We start from the raw sequence: 21849 nt of genomic DNA, 5'->3' as shown, positions 1-21849 counted from the left end.
CAAACCCTTTATTAGGAGCCTTGCATTAATTGTTGAAAATATATTTCTGATAAAATACATATTTTGAAATGTACTTTATATATACAAATGATTTGAGAAGTCCACACTTGATTTGATAACAAGTGCTTATTCTTCATTGAGTTCTTTTCACATGAGAATAGGTAAATAAGTTCTTCATTTTGAGTATTTGTAGTTTTGCAGCATTAAATACTTGTCTTTTAACAACAGGTTACAGTGCTGTATTTTGCCAAGAGTGCTGAACTCTCAGGAATTCATTCTGAGGTGCTTACTGTTCCACATCAGCTTACTTCTTTACAACTATGGGAGGAAATCGTTAGGAAACATCCCAGGTAATGCAATTTGATATCTTCATAAGAAAGTCTTTTTTCCCTGGAAGACTAATCCTGATCTTGAGTTTGTGATTTCACTTCTATTAGGAATGCTGGAATTAGTATTTTGATTTTCTAATTTGCATTAAGAAAAATATTTTTGTACAGTGCCCTAAACTACAATAAAGACATTGGGTCCTAGTTATATTGAGTTACTGGGCATCTGATCCTCAGTAAACTTATCCATGTGACGAAGCTTTCCATTCTCCTAATATCTGTATTGGTTTATTATCAATTTAAGAGCACAAGAAGTAGGACCACAAGTAGGTCATGGGGCCCTTTTGCTGTTCTGCTATCCAGTGAAATGATTGGTGATCTGATCTTTTTCTCAACTTCATTTTGTGGCTCAGTTGCTTATCATCTAAGTATATATATTTTTTTATCTCAGCCTTGAAAATAACTCAATGATTTGTCCTTGACAGCTCTCTGAGATAGAGAACTATATAAAGATTTGCAACTGACTAGAAGAAATACCTCCTCATAGAATCAGAGTCACAAAGCAGAGAAATGGCTACTTGGCCCACCAGGTCCATGCTGACTTTTTTGCTGTCTACTCTAATCCTATTTGCCCTTATTTGGATTTCTATCTGAAATGAGTTCCTTCTTTTAAGACTGAACCCCCTTTTCCTGGATTTCCACCATGAGGGAAAGCATCATGTTAGCATATTATTTGTTAATTCCTTTCAGAATCTTATTTAATTCAATAAGATAATATCTCATTCCTCTAAGTTCCAGTCAGCGTTGCCCCAACCAGCTGGTTATTTGTCATAAAATTATCTCTTCACTACAGTAAATAGCCTTGTGAACTGTGTTTGAATCACCTCCAATGCGAGAATATCCCTCCACAAGTAATTTCAAAGTAAATGTATTATCAAAGTATCATCATTTACAACCCTGAGATTCATTTTCTTGCAGGCATGCACAGTAATTTTAAGAAGCACAATAGAGTTGATTTAAAGACTGCACCCAATGGAACGGACAAACATCAGTGTGCAAAATACGATAAACTGCAAACACAAAAAAAGAAAAAAAAATGAAAAAAGTAAATAAATATAGCAATAGATATCAAAAACATGAGAGGAAGAGACCTTGAATGTGAGTCCATAGGTTGTGGGAACAGTTCAGTGTTGGGGTGAGTGAAGTTTATTGAAGTTAGTCCCTCTGGTTCAAGAGCCTGACAGTTGCAAGGTAATAACTGCTCTTGAACCTGATGGTCTGGGTCTTGAGGCTCTTGTACCTTATTCCTAATGGAAACTACTGTAAATCCAAACATGTTATTCTAGATGTGATGTCATTGATGTTCTCTGCATCTGTTTTCAAGACTTCCCTACTGATTCCTGGGGCACCTAGGTTGATACAACTTAACAACTTCAAAAGTACCCATTTATTTCTGACTGTCTTCTATCAGTTGGTCAATGTTCTATGCTTGCTAATCTGTTAGCCACCTTCCTTTTACTCAGCAAACTTTTATGTAGCACTTTATCAAATACTTTTCGTAAAAAAAACTAAACGCTATCTTTTGATTCAACCTTCTCTACCCTGCTGATGCCAAATCACAAGAACTTGAATCACATTTTTAATAGATTTCATACTTGTGAAAAATGTCTGAGATGCTTTTCTATGCAGCTGAATGTATACATACAGAAGATTATGGAATCAGAGAACAGCAAAGAACAGAAAAAAAGTAATTTTATTGAATAGTCCTGACAATTTTCATCCAGTTAACCTCACTTCACTGTTCTTTCCCGGTTCTTTGCCTGCTGCAAATATCTCATGTTCACTTATGTACTCAGTTCCCTATAGAAGCTGTGAATTCAAAATCCTAATCACATTGCTGATAATAGGTTTTCCTCAGTTCACTTGTCAACCAGTCTTCAGGTTATCAGCATCAGCTATTTGATACAAATTTTCTATATTTCTTATATCAAAACCTACATAATTTTAACACCATCAAAATTGTCTTTTAATATTCCCTTCTGTAAGGAGAACAATCCAGCATTCTTAATTTAACCATATAATCTTAATCCCTGCTGCTTGTATCCATTTTAATAAATATCTTCTGTACCTTTTTAAAAGCTTTCATGTTCTTGTGGAACCCTAAATTGGAAGCAGTTATCCAACAAAGCAAAAATGAATCTTTATTAGGGGTAGCATTACCTCCTGTTATTGAACTTTTGTCCTGATGTATAAAAACACTTTTAATATTTCTGCGCTAAATTTCAAACAAAAGTTTTTGCTATTTTTCTTATCAAAGGCTATTTGGCTTGATGATAATTCATTAGACTGAGAACTGTTTTCCACAAATCCCTTAGGATCTAATGCACTTAAGTTTGCATTTAAAATGAATGAAAAGTCTATTTGTCTGCATTTGTATATCTGGCTGAAACAAAGTTTGTATCACTTATAAAATAATCTCTTTGAAAATAAAGCTGGTTTTAACTCCTTAAATACCTTTGCAAAATAAAAGAAAATATTGTCATGATAAATTTTTCATTATGTTGCGCCTGTGGATTTCTCCTGTGAAAGAAACTGAGCAGAAAGTCACTACCGTAGTCTCTAATTCTCCATCTTAGTACAATTGATTCAGCTGCTTTTCTATCACTTGATCCTGACGCATGTTCACTGTTCTGGGTTGAGTGGAGGGTGGATTATTTTTGTTGTTTTTAGATACATGTGATTGTACAGTTTTTTAATAATTTATTCTAATACTGTACCTAGGTTACAGCACCATGTTATAGCATTAATATGGTGCTGTAACCATGGTAAAGATTCAAGATTGTTCAGTATCATTTCCTGTACATAAGCACAAGGAAAATGAAATAATAGTTACTTCAGATCTGATGCAGCATAAAACAAGTACAAAAGGTAAAGAACACAGTAATAATAAAAAACACACAATAAATATAAATACACAAGATAGCATATATACATAGATTGATTGTATGTCCATAAAGTGACATAAAGTAACTGTGAGGAAATAATAAAATAGTGGTGGAGTTAGTGGGTGGAGGTGGAGCTGCTTGGGGAAAGTAACTGTGTTTTGAGTATGGTGGTCCTGGCATGGATGCTACATAGATTTCTCCCTGATGGGAGTGTGACCAGCAGTCCGGGAGCAGGGTGTGTGGATCATACATGATGTTACCGGCTCTTTACCGACACCTTTCTGTATATATGCCCTTAGAGGAGGGTGAGCTGGTGCTCGTGATGCATTGGGCTATTTTGACTATGTGTTGTGGAGCCTTCCTGTCTGCCACAGTGCAGTTTCCATACCAAAGTCTAAGAGTGCAGTGGCTCTCTATTCAGAGGGCTTTGGATAACTGAAATCCCTGTCTAGAAAGTTAGAAATACTATCTAAGAATTTAAAGCTAGCACCATTATTGGGAGCCTGAGTAGCTCCTGTGTCCCAGCGTGCCACCATCTGGATATCTAAACTAAATGTTTACACTCAAAATCTGTATGCAGTGTGAATGATCTCATCCACTTGTCCCGTACTTTAATCTTTTCCACTGGCAGCAGAAAAAATATGAGGAATATTCAGCCATGAATATTTGGGCGTCAAGGTAGCATAGGGTTAGTGTGATGCTAATACAGCTGGGGTGTTGGAGTTCAGAGTTCATTTGTGGTTTGTATGTTCTTCCCATGACCTTGTAAATTTCCTCCAGGAGCTCTGATTTCCTATGACCGTTTAAGATGCACTGGTTAGTAGGTTAATCGGACATTGTAAATTGCACTCTGATTATGCTAAGGTTAAGTTGGTGGGTTGTTGGGCCGGAGGGCCTAAATAAAAAAAATACAATGATGGATATTCTATATATTGACTTGGAACTTAGTGGGAGATGCTGGTATTTCATTGCCAATAGTCTGTATTTCTCCAAGTGGGTGCCACCATACTTGGGATTTCTTGTAAATTAGGAGGCCCTGAACATTCTGACTGCTCTGAGCTGAGTTTTTACAGACGTCTTCCCAATTTGGACCCCTTATGGAATTTAGACTAGTAGCAGTTCCTTAGCACTTGCACTGCTAAATTTGTTGACTGAACACATTGGAGTAGTAAGCCTGTTCAGTTAAGTCAGGGGTTCCCAACCTGAGGTGCACAGAGCCCTTGGTGAATGGTAGGGGTCCATGGCATAAAAAAGGTTGGGAGTCCCTGATTTAAATGGAGTGCAAGAGCTTTAAGGAAGAAAAGTTTTCTTGTATATTTTAAAATTAATTTTTAGTTTTAAGTGCATTTATTTTTACTGTTTTTTATTCTTTGATACTTTAAAATTGTTCCCCGAATTTTATCTTTTTAAAATTACCGTTGAATGTTTTTGGATATCAGTTTTGACGGTTGGCAGAGTTGGTGTTTGTGTTGGCCATTTGTAGAAACTTGTTTTGGATCTTTTCGGGATGTGTCCAGATAAATGCCAGAAAGTTGCCAGGCTCTCCTCCATTTTTCATTAGAAGTGCTATTTTGTGAAATGTTGAAACCTGCACATTTGATTAAAACTGTCACCTTATATTTGTTTTTACAAAATGTTCTACACACTAAACGTAAGAAGTCAATATTGCTTAGGCTATGGTTTTCATATGAAAAGCAACAATGATTCTAAGTCCTTAATTTTGCCACGCAAATTGATAGTATTATAGTATTATATCCAGTTGCTCCTCCACTTGATGGAATTCATTGGTAAAATGCAGCATTTCAGAGCACTCAATCAAGAATTGACTATATTTTCTCAAGGGGAGAGAATAAATTGGAATAACGCACAATTTTGTTTGGAAACCTGAAATCACATTTAGAGAACCTTGTAGACCATTACTGGGGAGAACCTGAATGATCCAGTTGAAATCAGAAAAGTTAAGCCCTGAATATTAAACGACACAAATACATTGAATGTTTTTCCTTTCTTACCGGATCCACAGACTTGGTACCATAAGGGATCACATCATTCTTGCTGTTCGTCAGGAATTCATCATCCTGGGAGATCAGCTTCTGTTCCTCGAGCCAGGAGACGAGATTGCTGTCATCCCCCCTATCAGTGGGGGCTAGTTCCTGGGATACATAAGCAGGTATTTCTAGCTTCTCTTCAAATATAATATCAGGTGCAGGAGGGCGAATGTTAAAATTCCTGATTGACTCTTTTATTTTAGCTAGATCCAAAGATTCCGTTGATCCATGTCTTCTGATCTTTCCTTTTCGTCTACATCCTCTTGGTTTTGAGTCCTTATTATATGGAGCCATATTATTTTTATGTAGATGTCACTGTAAACAAACATGACTTATTAGAGTTGAATCAAAAAAAACAGTAGACTAGGAATATTTAGTTATTTTATTAGGGAAAGGGCTTTGATGTCGTATAAATCTTTCCAGAGCCTGGAGCATTTTGTACCACCACATTAAATAAAAACCAAACTAAAAAACAGAAAAATATGGAAACATTCAGCTGGTCAGAAGGCATCTATGGAAAGAGAAACAGAGTAAATATTTTGGGTTGAAAACTTTAAATTGGAACTGGAATGGAGGAAAGAGATGGTAACTATGGGCATAGCATCTAAGGAAAGGCCTACTGGTCCTGGAGAAGGTCCAGATGAGATTCACAAGAATGGTCATAGGAATGAAATGCTTAACAAATAAAGAGCATTTTATGTTTCTAGACATCTGCTTGATAAAGTTTAGAAGGATGGGGGGGGGGGGAATCTCATTGAGACCTACTTGATACTGAAAGGCCTGGATAGAGTAAACATGGAGAGGATGTTTCCATTAATAGGAGAGTCTAGGATTCAAGAGCACAGCCTCAGAATAAAAGGATGTCCTTTCAAACTGGGATGAATTTCTTTAAAAAATAGGTTGGTAAGTCTGTGGAATTTGTTTTCACTGATGGTTGTGGACATAGGGAGTGATCAAGGCAGAGACTGATAGGTTTAAGTGTTATAGGGAGAAGATGAGAGAATGGTGTTCTTTTTAAAAAAAAAAAGCCATGCTTGACCATGTCTTGTGGTCTTCTAATTTGAAGTTACAGTGTTGTTAAACAACCCATGCTGATTATAACCTTAAATTTGATAAGGTCTTATTGGGAGGAAGTGTGCCCTTTAGCATTCCAATTAGAAACTGCTGGCTGATGTGTCAAAGAAAAGCATACCAATTCCATTTTCACTGATGATGTCTATTTCCTACAGGCGTCTTATTGTGTGAAACTACTGCCATCATGTGCGGAAATGCCTAATTATGATAAAGCTGTTAACGTGGCATCATTAGCATTTGTTTATTCAATTTGCCTTGGTCTTGGTTGTGAAACCAAATATATTTTTCTGTTTTATCTTAATTCTTTATTTCAGAGTATTTCTGATGAATTATGTAAATTTTTATGGTACTGTGGTGTGATAACCAAGATTTATTTTCTTCTTATTTTGCAAACTTTGAAGTTACAAATTCAGAATGACATGTTAAACTAAGTTTTAAAAGTATCAGAATCCTGTTATTGGCATTGCCATTCTTTGAGGTGTATCACAGTCACTTTCAGGCAACCAGGAAATTATTCTGAGTATCTTCACTAGACTTATTTAAACGTAAAACGTAGAACATTCCAGCACAATATAGTCCCTTTGGTCCATGATTTTATGCTGACCTTTTAAGACTACTCTAAGATCAATATAACCCTTTCCTCCTTCATAACCCTCCATTTTTCTCTCATCTATGTGCCTATCTAAGAGTTTTTTAAATGCCCCTAATGCATCTGCCTCTATCACCACCCCTGCCAGGGTGTTCATTGCACCCACCACCTACCTCTGACATCCTTCAATCACCTTAAAGTCCCTTGGATTAGCCGTTATGGGCCTTGGAAAAATGTCTTTGGCTATCCACCCTTTCTATGCCTCTTATCAGAATCAGAATCCTTTATTATCACCAAGTATGTGGACACATACAGGGAATTTGATGCCGGTTTCCTTGAGCTCTCGCTGTACAGAATAAAAAAAAAACAAACAAAACAATAGTGCAAATAATCATGGACTATATACAATGGGGTATATCTGTGTATGTACAGCTGGACTTGGTTTATAATAGACTAAAATTCAAGTGTTCATAAGACTGATGGCATACGGAAAGAAACTGTTAGCCCATCTCTCATTCTTCTTCACTCCAAAGGTTAAAGCCTTTGCTCACTCAGCGTTTCTTCATAAGACATGCCCTTTCGTCCAGGTAGCATCCTGGTAAACCTCCTCTGCACCCTCTCTAAGTTTTCACATCCTTCTTGTAATGAGGCGACCAGAACTAAGTGTGGTCTAACTAGGATTTTATAGAACTGCAACATTACCTCGTGACTTGAGTAGCTCAAATGTTTGAGCACATACTCTGTTTTAACATCAACATGTTCAAGAATACCTGCCTGTTTTATGCTGTCCTCACAAACATCAAGGCCTCTCTTGCTGGTGAATCCTGTATTCATTAAGGACGTCTCCGAGTCCAGGCATACGTTTCCTCTACAATCCCTGATCAGTCCTGCCTTCACTCTGGCCATCCTCTTGTTCTTCACAAACATGTAGAACACCTTGTGGCTTTCTTTAATTCTACTTGCCAAGGCCTTCTCATGCCCCTTCTAACTCTCCTAAGTCCATTCTTCAGCTATCTGGCAACTCTCTAGAGCCCAGTCTGCTACTTGCTTCCTAAACCTTAAGTAAGCTTTTTTCCCTTTTTTTCCCTCTTGACTAGGTATTTCACATCTCTTGTCAACCATGGTTCCTTCACCTGCCTCAAAGGGACAACCCTATCTAAAACCCCCAGCAAGTGCTCCCTAAGCAACCTCCACATTTCTGCTGTACATTTCCCTGAGTACATCTGCTCCCAATGTACTCTCCAGTTCCTGACTAATTATAATTCCCCCTCTTCCAATTAAATACTGTCACATACTGTCTACTTCTATCCCTCTCTAAGGTCTGGGATTAGTGGTCATTGTCTCTGAAATGCTGTCCTACTGAGAGGTCTGATACCTGATCTGATTAATTGCATAGCACCAAACCCAATATGTCATAGAAACACAGAAAACCTACAGCACAATACAGTCCTTTCGGCCCACAAAGTAGTGCCGAACATGTCCCTACTTTAGAAATTACTAGGGTTACCCATCACCCTCTACTTTTCTTCTCTTGTCATCCTGTCTACATATTGTGTTAGAAATCCTTTCTGGACACACCCAAGAAATTCTGGCCCATGCATACCTTTTGCACTAATGAGCTAGCAATCAATATCAGGGAAGTTGAAGTTCCCTGTGACAACAACCCTGTTATTTTTGCACCTTTCCAAAATCTGCATCCTGATCTGTTCCTCATTGTCTCTATTGCTATTGGGAAGTCGATTGAATACTTTCAGAGTGATTGCTCCCTTCCTATTTTTGACAATAATTCTAAATTATCTATTAATTCATGATTAAAAAACTATGGCTGATACTGATATAACTTTTCCTTAGAAGACCATGACACAGATTAAATTAATATGTTTAGGGATCATGATTTAATGGAAGGAGTAAAAGTACCTCACAGGAAGAGTAAACTGTTAGAGAGTAGGAATTGAGCCGAGAATCTGGAATAGAATGTTTTTCAAATGTAACAGCAGAATGTTTTGTTACGTCTCCATGGGTTTAAAAAAAATTAACTGAAAAGCACCAAAATTGACCTGCTGTAAGACGTGTTATTATGGTGAGCATACCTGTCCTAGTAAGACACAATGTTCACATCCCTGATCATCATCATCATCAGTGGCTATGCCCAAATTGAGCTTTGATTGCCATGGCCCACACACTCCTGTACATCCCTGATACTAGTAGTAAATTCGAACCGTATTGCCCCTTTAATCATGACCCATTTTTAAATTGCACACTCCCTTCCAGTGTAAGTCAATTCACACTCTCTTACTCAAAAGCAAGAAAATGGTGCACATTCTAACTTCCGTTTGTAATTTGAATGGTGCGTGACTCCTTTAAGGTGAATAAAATATGCGTATAAACAAAAGAGCAAGGGTGATAACGCATTTTGAGAAGACCAACAGAGTTAAGAAGCATGCAGAAGAAAAGGCAAATAGAAGAATTGGGAAACAGGTTTAGAGATACAAACAGTGTGTATAAAAACATGAACAGTGGAAATTTGTGTTAAACTGGAAGATAAATGAAGACAGGACTGTATTGATAAAGTTATCCAATTGATTCTATTTAGTATTGTTTAATTATCACAATGACATTGTACGATTCTTACTTTCTGAGGTAACTTCACAGTTAGTGTATTCACACACTGTTAACTTTTCTATAGTTTGTCTCATTAGAAGTAAACAGCAAGTATTGGCTTTAGAGTCAGCAGTGTATGGCTTTTCCAAATAATGCAAAATTAAAGTTCCATTAACATTAATGGAGCAGAGCACTCAAAAAACGGTTAATTTGTTTAACTTTTGGAAACACTCAGATGATCACTTTCATTCAGATCTAGTAAATGGCATTGGCAAGTACAGCAATAACCACTTTTGTACATTGGATAGAGAGGGATGTAAATTCTCTTTATCCAAGGACTGCAAGTCAGCTATAAGAGAAGGTAATTTCTTGCAGCAACATAAAAAAATAGGTAAACACCAAGATTTGCATAAATTTCACAATTTTTAACATAGTTGTGTTTTGATTGCATCAAATCGGTTATTTCTATAGTAATATTTTAGCAGATTACTGCATAAATAAGATCTGTTGAATTAATTGTGAAAAAAATCCATATCTGGAGCTTAGCCTTTTGGACGATACCTCACTATTCAATATTTTATAGAAGTGCTTGTATATCTAGATAATGACTAGATAACGTTTGAAGCTCCCATCAGCATCTAACCATTGACAATGGAACATATTTATCCTTTTTTCACTTGCAGAATATCTATTTCAACTCGAGTCTCTCACAAGCTTGACACAGTAAAAGTAAATTAATGGTTCTTACTTGGTAAACTTTACTTTTAGGTCATTGCCAAATAAATTTGTTTGCATTCAGTGTGAAAAGGTATGTCAGATTACAAAGAAAGCCCTTGGTGTTACTTTTCTTTTAAAACAAATAACCTGCTTTTCCAGATTAACATAATGTTTCTTTTTCACTTTTGGGCATCCTTGTTATTTCAGCAATACTGAATTTTAGATACGATTATGTTTCTTTTATGCTTGAATAAGACCAGCTCTGTTTCTTCCAAACTCAGAGGATATAGGTATAATGTTTTTTATTAGTTCATGAAAGAACGGTCCTTCTATTCAATAATTAGTGTTGCAACTCTCTTCTGGACTGTCTCCAATGATGGTGCATCTTTTCTTAAATTAGATGTGCAAACTTTACGTTGTATTCCAGGTATGTCCTTATCAACATTCCATATAACAACAACATTACTCATCTATTTCTAAACCCCAACTGCTCCGCAATAATAGCCAATGTGCAATTTGCTTTCCTACGTGCTGTACAAATTTTTGAGTTCCTTGCACAAGAGCACCTCGACACCTCTGTACTCTCTATTAAAGCCTGCACTTTGGTTCATTTTGCCAAAGTGCATGAACTTGTACTTTCCCTTATTAAATGCCATTTGCCAACGTTTTATCCATTCTCACAACCTATCACTGTCATGTTGTGCGATGTAAAAACATATATATATATTTAAATCAGAGCACGACCTCTTGCCTATTTTTGTGTTATCAGCAAACTTGGATACCCTTGGAAGGGTGTAGTCAGTCAGTCAAGGTGATGGTGAAAGGAGACTTGATAGTGATGGGGACAGACAGGAGATTCTGTGGCCTCAGAAGAGATGCCTGATGGTGTGTTGATTCCTGGGTGCCAGGGTAAAAGATGTCCCTGAGCGACTGCAGGAAATTCTTGAAGGGGAGGGTGTACAGCCAGCTGTTTTTGTATACATTGGTACAAATGACTTGGGTAGTACAAGGGATGAGGTTCTGTAGAATGAGTATTGGGAGTTAGATAAGAAACCAGATCCTTAAGCATAGTGATTGCCAGATTCCTCCTGGTACCACCTGCTAGATAGACAAGCCAGATGACTATGTGGCTGAGAGTCTGGTACAGAGGGCAGGGATTCAGGTTCTTAGATCATTGAGATCTCTTCTGGGGTAAAGACAACCTGTACATGAAGGTCAGGATGCCCTTGAACCAGAGGAGAATCAATATCCTAGTGGGATATTTGCTTTTGCCACAAATACTGTTTGAAACTAGATTGTTAGGGGGTTGGCATTTGAGAGAGTGAAGCCCATCATAAGACAGGGGTATGTGCAGCAGCCAAAGAGTGTAAGCCTAGCAATTGGGATAGCCATGGTTACAGTAAAAATGAAGATAGAATCACTGCTTTAGTTGTATCTATTTCAATGCATGTAGCTTAACAGCGAAGCAGATGAACTGATGGTGTGGATTTTCTCAGCACTGGGATATCATGGCCATAGCAAAAATGTGGCTGAGAGAAGGACAGGACTGGCAGTGCAATATTCCAGAATATTTATACTTTAGGCATGAAAGAACAACAGTTAAGAGTGGAGGGGGTGTTGCTTTTTTGATAAGGGAGGATATACCAGCAGTGAAGATATTCTTGAGAGATATTCTTGGAGGGTCAGACACGCTGAGCCAATAGGCTGTTCCTGGATGTATTTCCTGGCATAATTTACATATTACTATTTAACTATTTATGGTTTTATTACTATTTAATTATTTATGGTGCAACTGTAATGAAAACCAATTTCCCCCGGGATCAATAAAGTATGACTATGACTATGACTATGACTATGGCCAAGTAGCCTAATTCTTCTCCTATGTCTTATGGTCTTGCATGGAGACACTAGTCAGGAAAAAAGAAGCAAGTATTTACACAATTGAGTATGAATGCACCACTGAGTATGAATGATGAACATAAAATTTGAGACCATGCTTAAGATAGAAATCGGGATGGCAAAAAGAGGATATGAGATGGCTTTGGCAGGCAGGGTTAAAGATAGTCCCTAGAGGTTCTTCAGTCATAAATAACAGTGAAAGAGTGACTAGATAGAGATCAGGTCCTCGTAACAACTATCAGGCCTGCCTATGTGTGGAGCCCTAGTAGATGGCTGAGATTTTTAATGTCTCTTTTTTTACTTAACCCCATTGCTTTGACATTCATGGTATTCTCAGTGCTTACTTGGGTGAATATCATGAATGCCAAAAAAAAAAGGTTTATAAGTAGAGAGAAATTGGATCATATACACATTATAAGGAAGGAGGTGTATGCAGCCTTGAACCATATAGTGGTGGACAAATCCTTAGATGTGGTCTCGACTTTATAGGAAGAAATTGTGGAAGCCCTTGTGGAGATACTTGCTTTGTTGTTCTCCACTATTGAAGTTCCAGGAGCTAGAGGGTGGCTAATGTTGTTCCATTGTTCAAGGAAGGTAGCAAGGATAGGCCAGGGAACAGCAGGATGGTGAGCCTGCCTTCAGTTGCAGGGAAGTTACTGGAGGAAATTCTAAGTGGCAAGATTTACCATCACTGATCAGGAATAGTCAGCATGGTTTTGTGCATGGGAGGACATGTTTGACAAATCTTTTGGAGCTTTTTGAAGAGTTAGCTTAGGGGAAAGGTGGAGGTAGAGCAGCATCATGGACAGCATAATGCTTCACACTGCCAGTAATTGGAAGATTGGGGTTCAATTCCCACCACTCTCTATAAGGAGTTTGCATGTTTTCCCATTGACCATGTGTGCTTCCTTTAAGTGCTACAGTTTTCTCCCACATTCCAAAGACATGCAGGTTTTGATTAATAAATTGTGCTATGTTGGTGCGGAAGCATGGAGCCACTTGTGGGCTGCCCCCAGCACATCCTTGGAATGTGTTGGTCATTGATGCAAAACGATGCATTTCACTGCATGTTTCGATGTAATGCACCTTGGACAGTCAAACTACGGTAGGACTTATACAGGTTCAGACAATTCAGACAAGTGTTGTGGAAGAGAGGGACCTGGGAATATAAATGCACAGTTTGCTGAAAGTGGCTATGCGGTTAGACAGGCAGAAGAAAGCATTTAGCATGTTGGCCTTTATTAGACAAGGCATCAAGTTTATGAGTAGGGACATTAAGTTGTAGTTATACAAGTCATTGGTGAGACTACACTTGCAGTATTATGTACAGTTTGATCACCCTATTATAGGACAGAAATTGTCAAGCTGGAGAGGATGCAGAAGAGATTTATGCTTTGACTACAGGGCCTGAGATATAGGGAGAGGTTGAACACACTGGATCATTATTCCTTTAGTGCAGGAGAATGATGGGTATGGATACGGTTGACGGTCATAGTCTTTTCCCCAGCATTGGGTAGTCCAAAACTTGAGGGTACAGACACAAGAAAAGAGGGAAGAGATTTAAAAGAAACCTGAGAGGTAACTTGTTTACATGGAGGGTGGTAAGTATCTGGAATGAGCTGCCGGAGGAATTGGTTGAGGTGGGTACAATTGCATAATTTAAGAGGGGAGGGGCTTGGAGGATTATGTGCCAAATGTGGGCTTCTAGGACTAACAGGAAGGATACTGTGATTGACATGGACCAGATGGGTCAAATGGCTTGTTTTGCTGCTGTATTACTCTATGACTATTAGTCTGACTTAGAGCCTGAAAGAAGGCCATTTACTCTGCCTGCCTGTCTTCTGTGTGATAACTAATCTTCAATTCATTTTAATATACTTCTCCATCCCAAAGCTTTTATCTTGTGCACCAGCCATTAATGTTGGGTGTGTTAAGATATAGCATGAAGAACTTATGTAATGTCTTCTAAAGGAATTTCTACCCATGTTCTTGTTGTCTCTCAGCAAGTTAATTTGCTAAACAATATATTAAACAGTTTAGAAACACAAGTATTTTTGGATGACAGTATACAAGGAATAGAGCATCATTTATGTTTATTACCGAACAAATGCAGAACAAATACATAGAAATATTTTAAATTAATTTATTCATTATTTCAAAAGGATTCTGCATTGCTGAAGTAACTTGATGCCAAAATGTATACAAGGACAACCTTGCTCAAAAGTCAGTGCAATAGATAGGTAAATTTACTGCTTGTCAGAGTCAGAATCAGGTGTAATATCACTGGCATATGTTATGAAATTTGTTATCTTGCAGCAGTATGTTGCGATACATAATTTGAAAATATATATATAAATTACAATAGGAAATACATATAAAATAAGTAATGCAAAAAAAGTGAGGTAGTGTCCACGGGTTCAATGACCATTCAGAATTCTGATTGCGGGGCTTGTTAAATTATGTCTCTCTTTTCTCCAGTTACCATGTGCGAACTGGAAGAAGAACCCAAGGATCTGATAAAAGTGACTTATGAGAAGCTTTCCACCGATGAAGTGGCAGAATCAGTAAAATCTCCATCTTGTGGGGCAGTATCTTTGTTTATTGGTAAGATATGGAGCTGTCCAATTAGAATTTGACCACAGCATGACTTTATGAGTAACTTTATTTTTCTAGATGTTAATTGAATCTGTAGTTCTAGACTGTTGCTGAATGGATGCGCTAGCCTGAATCTAAATTTTCAGTAAGTAAAAGAAATATGGAAAATGCTGGAAATATTCCACAGGTCTAAGTGCATTTGTGGGAATTGAGTTAATCTTTCAAGTTGACAACCCTTTGCCAAAACTGGGCAGGAGACAAGGGAAGCTGGGGAGGAAGAATGTCTCCAATAAGGTAAAACCAGAGTAATTATGGAGATAAGCCCTGAACAGGGTTATATGTTCATTGAGTGAATTGGAGCAGTTAGAAATTAAGAACATAGAGAAAGGGATACAGGAGTTGCAAAATGCAGAGTTGTAAGACATGCTGGATATGCTATCCACTTTCAGAGAAAAAAGTGAAAAATGGAGAAATGTTGCAATGAGCCTCTTTCCTAGCTTGAGGATCATCAGCTCATCTTCTGTCTGGGCACATTGAGGCTTCTGGACTCAATTATTTTGCAATTATTTTGTGTTTTTATATTTGTAATTAATTTACATTACTTAGTAGAGATCTATTTTCGCTTTGACCTGAAACAGTCTTTTTCTGTTGATCAGTGTCAAAAAAGCCTGGTTAAATCTACTGTGATTCAATGTTGTAAAACAATAAAACATAAAACTTCCAAGTGAGGTGAAAAGTTTTGATTGAGGGATGACTGCGCAAGTGCGTGGACGTCAGCGAGTTAGACCAGCGCGACGTTTAAAAGGAGACAGATTTACAGAGTGCGTGGATGTCAGTGAGTTAGACCAGCGCGAAGTTTAAGAGGAGACAGCTTTGTAGAGTGGGCGACAGAGTAGGAGGGCTTGGCTCAACTGGGCTTCGGCAATAACGGGTTGAGGCCAGGTAGGTTATCTGTGAAGAATAGAAACAGGAAGTATGTCCGTGAGGCTGGTGTTCTGTGCTGGGTGTCAGATGTGGGTAGTCTGGGAGACTCCCAGCCTCCCGGACAGCCACGTCTGTGCCAGGTGCATTGAGCTGCAGCTCCTTAGTGACCGGGTTAGGGAACTGGAGCCGCAGCTTGATGACCTTCGTCTGGTCATGGAAAATGAAGAGGTGATCGAAAGGAGTTATAGGCAGGTAGTCACACTGGGGTCTCGGGAGACGGATAAATGGGTAACAGTCAGGAGAGGGAGGGGCAAGAGGCAGATATTAGAGAGTACCCCTGTGGCTGTCCCCCTTAACATTAAGTACTCCTGTTTGAGTACTGTTGGGGGGGGGAATGGCCTACCTAGGGGAAGCAACATTGGCCTCGTCTCTAGCACTGAGTCTGGCCCTGTGGCTCAGAAGGGTAGGGAAAGGAAGAAGGCAGCAGTAATAGGGGACTCTATAGTTAGGGGGTCAGACAGGCGTTTTTGTGGATGCAGGAAAGAAACGCGGATGGTAGTTTGCCTCCCAGGTGCTAGGGTCTGGGATGTTTCTGATCGCGTCCACGATATCCTGAAGTGGGAGAGGGTGAACAGCCAGAGCCCGTGTACATATTGGTACCAATGACATAGATAGGAGGTCCTGAAAACAGACCACAGGGAGTTAGGAAGGAAGTGGAGAAGCAGGGCCTCAAAGGTAGTAATCCTACTGCCTGTGCCACGCGACAGTGAGTATAGGAATAGAGTGAGGTGAGGATAAATGCATGGCTGAGAGATTGGAGCAGGGGGCAAGGATTCAGGTTTCGAGGTCATTGGGACCCCTTTTGGGGCAGGTGTGACCTGTACAAAAAGGACAGGTTGCACTTGAATCCGAGGGGAATCAATATCCTGGTGGGGAGGTTTGCTACGGCTATTGGGGAGGGTTTAAACTAGAAATGTTGGGGGGGTGGGAACCGAACTGAAGAGACGGAGGAAGGGGCTGTTCGCTCACAAATAGAGAAAGCTTGGAGACAGTGTGAGAGGGAGGATAGGCAGGTGATGGAGAAGGGATGCGCTCAGACCGATGGTTTGAGATGTGTCTATTTTAATGCAAAAAGCATCATGAACAAGACGGATGAGCTTAGAGTGTGGATCAGTACTTGGAGCTATAATGTTGAGGCCATTACAGAGACTTGGTCCAGGGGCAGGAATGGTTACTGAGAGTGCTAGGCTATAGATGTTTCAGAAAGGACAGGGAGGGAGGCAAAAGAGATGGGGGCATGGCCCTGCTGATCAGAGATAGTGTCATTGCTGCAGAAAAGAAGGAAGTCATGGAGGGATTGTCTACTGAGTCTCTGTGGGTGGAAGTTAGAAACAGGAAGGGGTCAATAACTCTACTGTGTGTTTTTTATAGACCACCCAATAGTAACAGGGACATAGAGGAGCAGATAGGGAGACAGATTCTGGAAGGGTGTAATAATAACAGGGTTAGAAACATAGAAAACCTACAGCATAATACAGGCCTTTTGGCCCACAGAGCTGTGCTGAACGTATCCTTACCTTAGAAATTACCTAGGGTTACCCATAGCCCTCTATTTTTCTAAGCTCCATGTACCTATCCAGGAATCTCTTAAAAGACCCTATCATTTCCGCCTCCACCACTGCCGCCGGCAGCCCATTCCACGCACTCACCACTCTCTGGAGAAGAGGAGAAGGAAGACTCCAAAACATCTTACTCGAAGAACCAAAGAGCATTGAGGATCCACAGCATCAGGCAGGAGATGAAAGCGCTGAAGTCCCAATACAAGGAGGCAGGAGAAGAGGAGCAATTGGCTTGGCCCAGCTGATGTGCATACTACGAAAGAAGATCAGGGTCCTCCGCCGGGCAGAGTGGCATCGGAGGCGGCATTGTGAAAGGGCCCGAAAATATGCTGCCTTTATCGCCAACCCCTTCAAGTTCACCAAGGAGTTGCTGGGGGAGAAGCGCAGTGGGAAACTGGCCTGTTCGCAGGAAGACATAGACCAACATCTGAAGAAGATATACAATGATCCTGAAAGAGAGCAGGAGATGGGAGAGTGCGACATCCTAATAGACCCACCTGAACCGGATGTGCAGTTCGACATGTCAGAGCTGCAACTAAAGGAAGTCAGAGAGGTCGTCTGCAAAGCAAGGGCAAGCTCGGCTCCAGGACCAAGCAACACCTCGTACAAAGTGTACAAGAACTGCCCCAAACTCCTGCTGCGTCTGTGGAAGATCCTGAGAATCTTCTGGAGAAGGGGGAAGATCCCAGAACAGTGGAGAGAGGCTGAAGGGGTGTGGATCCCGAAGGAGAAAATGCCACCCAGATAGATCAGTTTCGCATCATCTCCCTGCTGTGTGTCGAGGCGAAGATACTCTTCAGTGCAGTTTCCAACCGGTTGTCAACCTACCTAGCAAAGAACACCTATATTGAGACATCAGTCCAGAAAGGTGGCATTTCAGGGATGCCGGGCTGTCTGGAGCACATCGGTGTGGTGACACAGCTCATCAGGGAGGCCAGAGAGAACAAGGGCAACCTGTCAGTGTTGTGGCTTGACCTGGCAAATGCATATGGCTCCATTCCACACAAGCTGGTGCAGCTCACACTGACCAAATATCACTTCCCCAGCAGAATCAGAGACCTTATCGCTGATTATTACAGCAACTTCAGGACGAGGGTCTCTTCAGGAGCAATTACATCAACCTGGCACAAGGTGGAGGTCAGCATCATCACAGGGTGCACTATCTCAGTGGCACTGTTCTCCCTAGCCACGAACATGCTCACTAAGTCTGTTGAACCAGAGTGCAGAGGGCCCAGAATGAATTCCGCTCAATGGCAACCACCTATCAGGGCATTCATGGATGACCTCACAGTCACCACAGAATCAGTCCCAGGCTGCCGGAGGATTCTTCAAGGGCTCGAAAAGCTGGTGGAGTGGGCCCGGATGCGTTTCAAACCTGCCAAATCAAGATCGATGGTGCTGAGGAAAGGGAAGGTGGAGAACAAGTTCCGGTTCAGCATCGCAGGCACAACCATCCCAACCATCACAGAAAAGCCAGTCAAGAGCTTAGGCAAAGTTTTTGACAGCTCTCTAAGGGACACAACATCCATTCAGGCAACCTGCACCGAGTTGGATGGCTGGATGAAATCTGTGGACAAGTCTGGCCTACCTGAGAAGTTTAAAGCCTCGGTGTATCAGCATGGCATTCTTCCCAGAATCCTGTGGCTCCTCCTCGTCTATGCAGTTCCGATCTCGACAGTCGAAACCTTAGAGAGGAGGGTTAGCAACCACCTCAGGAGATGGCTGGGGCTGCCAAAGAGCCTGAGCAGCATCGCACTCTATGGACACCACAACAAACTGCAACTGCCCTTCAAATCCTTGGAGGAAGAATTCAAGGTAACAAGAGCCAGAGAAATGCTACAATATAGGGACTCAAGTGACCCGAAGGTGGCTAGAGCAGGGATCCAAGTAAGTACTGGCAGGAAGTGGAGGGCAGAGGAAGCTGTTCAGGAGGCAGAGGCGAGGCTGCGTCACAGGAGGCCGGTGGGAGTGGTCACACAAGGCCGAGCTGGGCTAGGATCCTTTCCAACTCCCCAAATGGACACCAGAGGGAAGGAAAGGCATCGTCTAGTTCAGGAGGAGGTGCGAGCAGTAGTGGAGGAGATGACAGCCTGGAAGGCGGTGGGAATGAAGCAACAGGGAGCTTGGACAAGATGGGAGAATGCGGTTGAGAGGAAAGTGACCTGGGCTGATCTTTAGAAAGCCGAACCACACCGCATCCAATTTCTCATCCAGGCAGTGTACGATGTGCTTCCAAGCCCATCAAACCTGCACACATGGGGCAAGGCAGAGTCATCTGCGTACCCACTGTGCTCTAAGCGAGGAACCCTGGAGCACATCCTCGGCGGCTGTGCAAGGGCACCTGGTGAGGGACGGTACAGTTGGAGGCATGATCAGGTCCTGAAGACCATCGCTGAAGCTGTCAGCGCAGGAGTTGAGTGGGCGAAGCGGTCCCGACCCTCCAAGCAGACCATTGCCTTTGTCAGAGCTGGGGAGCAGCCAATACCTGCCAAAAGAACATCTGCAGGCATTCTGACCTCTGCAAGGGACTGGCAGCTGTTGGTGGACCTCGAAGGGCAGCTGAAGTTCCCCAACCATATCGCAGCCACCACCCTGCGGCCAGACATTGTCCTAGTGTCTGAGTCTACTAAGCAAGTGGTGCTGCTGGAGCTGACAGTCCCATGGGAAGATAGCTTGGAGGAGGCCTTTGAAAGGAAGCTCTTCAAGTACGCAGGACTAGTCAGCAACTGTCAGGCTGGATGGAGAGCGAGATGTCTCCCAGTGGAGGTTGGTTGTAGCCCGTTCTTTAGTTAGAGCCTTCAGCATTTTGGGCATCGAGGGAGAGAGGAAGAGGAGAGCCATCCGCAGTACCACCGATGTGGCAGAGTGGGCCTCAAGATGGCTGTGGCTCAAAAGAGGGGAGCCATGGAGTCATAAGTAGCTAGCCATCTGGACACAAGCTGGGGTCTGATCAGCCCCGGCTGGGTCACCTGGAGGAGGTTGTATGATGTTGAAAGACCCGAAACACCCGATGATTCCAGGAACATCACTGAAGATGTGTCCAGAAGCATCAATAGATGTATGTACACAGCTGCATAAAAAAAAAAACTTACCCCTGACATTTCCTCTGTACCTACTTCCAAGCACCTTAAAACTATGCCCTCTCATGCTGGCCATTTCATCCCTAGGAAAAAGCCTCTGACTGTCCACATGATCAATGCCTCTCATCATCTTGAACACCTCTATCAGGTTACATCTCATTCTCTGTTGCTTCAAGGAGGAAAGGCGGCGTTCACTCAACCTATTCTCATAAGGTATGCTCCCCAATCCAGGCAACATCCTTGTCAATTTCCTCTGCACCCTTTCTATGGTTTCCATGTCCTTCCTGTAGTGAGGCGACCAGAATTGAGTACAGTACCCCAAGTGGGGTCTGACCAGTGTCCTGTATAGCTGTAACATTACCTCTCGGCTTGTAAGCTCAATCCCATGCTTGATGAAGGCCAATGCAATTCTTAATGACAGAGTCAACCTGCGCCGCAGCTTTGAGTGTCCTATGGACTCGGACCCCAAGATCCCTCTGATCCTCCACACTGCCAAGAGTCTTACCATTTATGCTATATTCTGCCATCATATTTGACCTACCAAAATGAACCACCTCACACTTATCTGGGTTGAACTGCATCTGTCACTTCTCAGCCCAGTTTTGCATCCTATCAATGTCCCGTTGTAACCTCTGACAGCTCTCCACACTATCCACAACACCTCCAACCTTTGTGTCATCAGCAAATTTACTATCCCATCCCTCCACTTCCTGATCAAGGTCATTTATAAAAATCACGAAGAGATCTGGTGTGGGAGATTTGTCGTGGTGGGAGATTTTAATTTCCTAAATATTGATTGGCATCTCCCTAGAGCAAGGGGTTTATATGGGGTGGAGTTTCTTAGGTGTGTTCAGGAAAGTTTCCTGACACAATATGTAGATAAGCCTGCAAGAGGAGAGGCTGTATTTGATCTGGTATTGGGAAATGAACCTGGTCAAGTGCATATCTCTCAGTGGGAGAGCATTTTGGAGTTAGTGGTAATAATTCTATCTCCTTTAACATAACATTGGAGAGGGATAGGAGCAGACAAGTTAGGAAAGTGTTTAATTGGAGTAAGGAGAAATGTGAAACTATCAGGTGGGAATTTGGAAGCATAAATTGGGAACAGATGTTCTCAGGGAAATATAGGGCAGAAATGTGGCAAATGTTCAGGGGATATTTGCATGGCAGTCTGCATAGGTATGTTCCAATGAGACAGGGAAAGGATGGTAGGGTACAGGAAACATGGTGTACAAAGGCTGTTGAAAACCTAGTCAAGAAGAAAAGAAAAGCTTAGGAAAGATTCAAAAAACTAGGTGGTTGATAGAGATCTAGAAGATTAGAAGGCTAACAGGAAGGAGCTTAAGAATGAAATTAGGAGAACCAGAAGGGGACATGAGAAGGCTTTGGTGAGCAGGATTAAGGAGAACCCTAAGGCATTCTACAAGTATGT

The 21849-nt window shown here is 41.2% G+C and overlaps 2 protein-coding genes across 2 annotated transcripts in view; both read left to right on the top strand.

Moving 5' to 3' along the window:
- Positions 1 to 21849, top strand: part of LOC134343946 (molybdopterin synthase sulfur carrier subunit) — a 57213-nt gene that overhangs the window by 9770 nt on the left and 25594 nt on the right. Inside the window, exons 2-3 of the mRNA XM_063042911.1 lie at positions 229 to 350; positions 5295 to 5441. Coding sequence (XP_062898981.1) covers positions 229 to 350; positions 5295 to 5421 — 249 coding nt within the window. The 3' untranslated portion in view covers positions 5422 to 5441. The remainder of the gene's footprint in view (positions 1 to 228; positions 351 to 5294; positions 5442 to 21849) is intronic.
- LOC134343945 (molybdopterin synthase catalytic subunit) overlaps positions 14683 to 21849 on the top strand; it is a 51085-nt gene continuing 43918 nt past the window's right edge. The window contains exon 1 of the mRNA XM_063042910.1: positions 14683 to 14803. Coding sequence (XP_062898980.1) covers positions 14683 to 14803 — 121 coding nt within the window. The remainder of the gene's footprint in view (positions 14804 to 21849) is intronic.

The sequence above is a fragment of the Mobula hypostoma genome, chromosome 3, assembly GCF_963921235.1.
Source record: "Mobula hypostoma chromosome 3, sMobHyp1.1, whole genome shotgun sequence".
Classification (NCBI taxonomy): domain Eukaryota; kingdom Metazoa; phylum Chordata; class Chondrichthyes; order Myliobatiformes; family Myliobatidae; genus Mobula; species Mobula hypostoma.
This window is presented reverse-complemented; position numbering and strand designations above follow the sequence as displayed.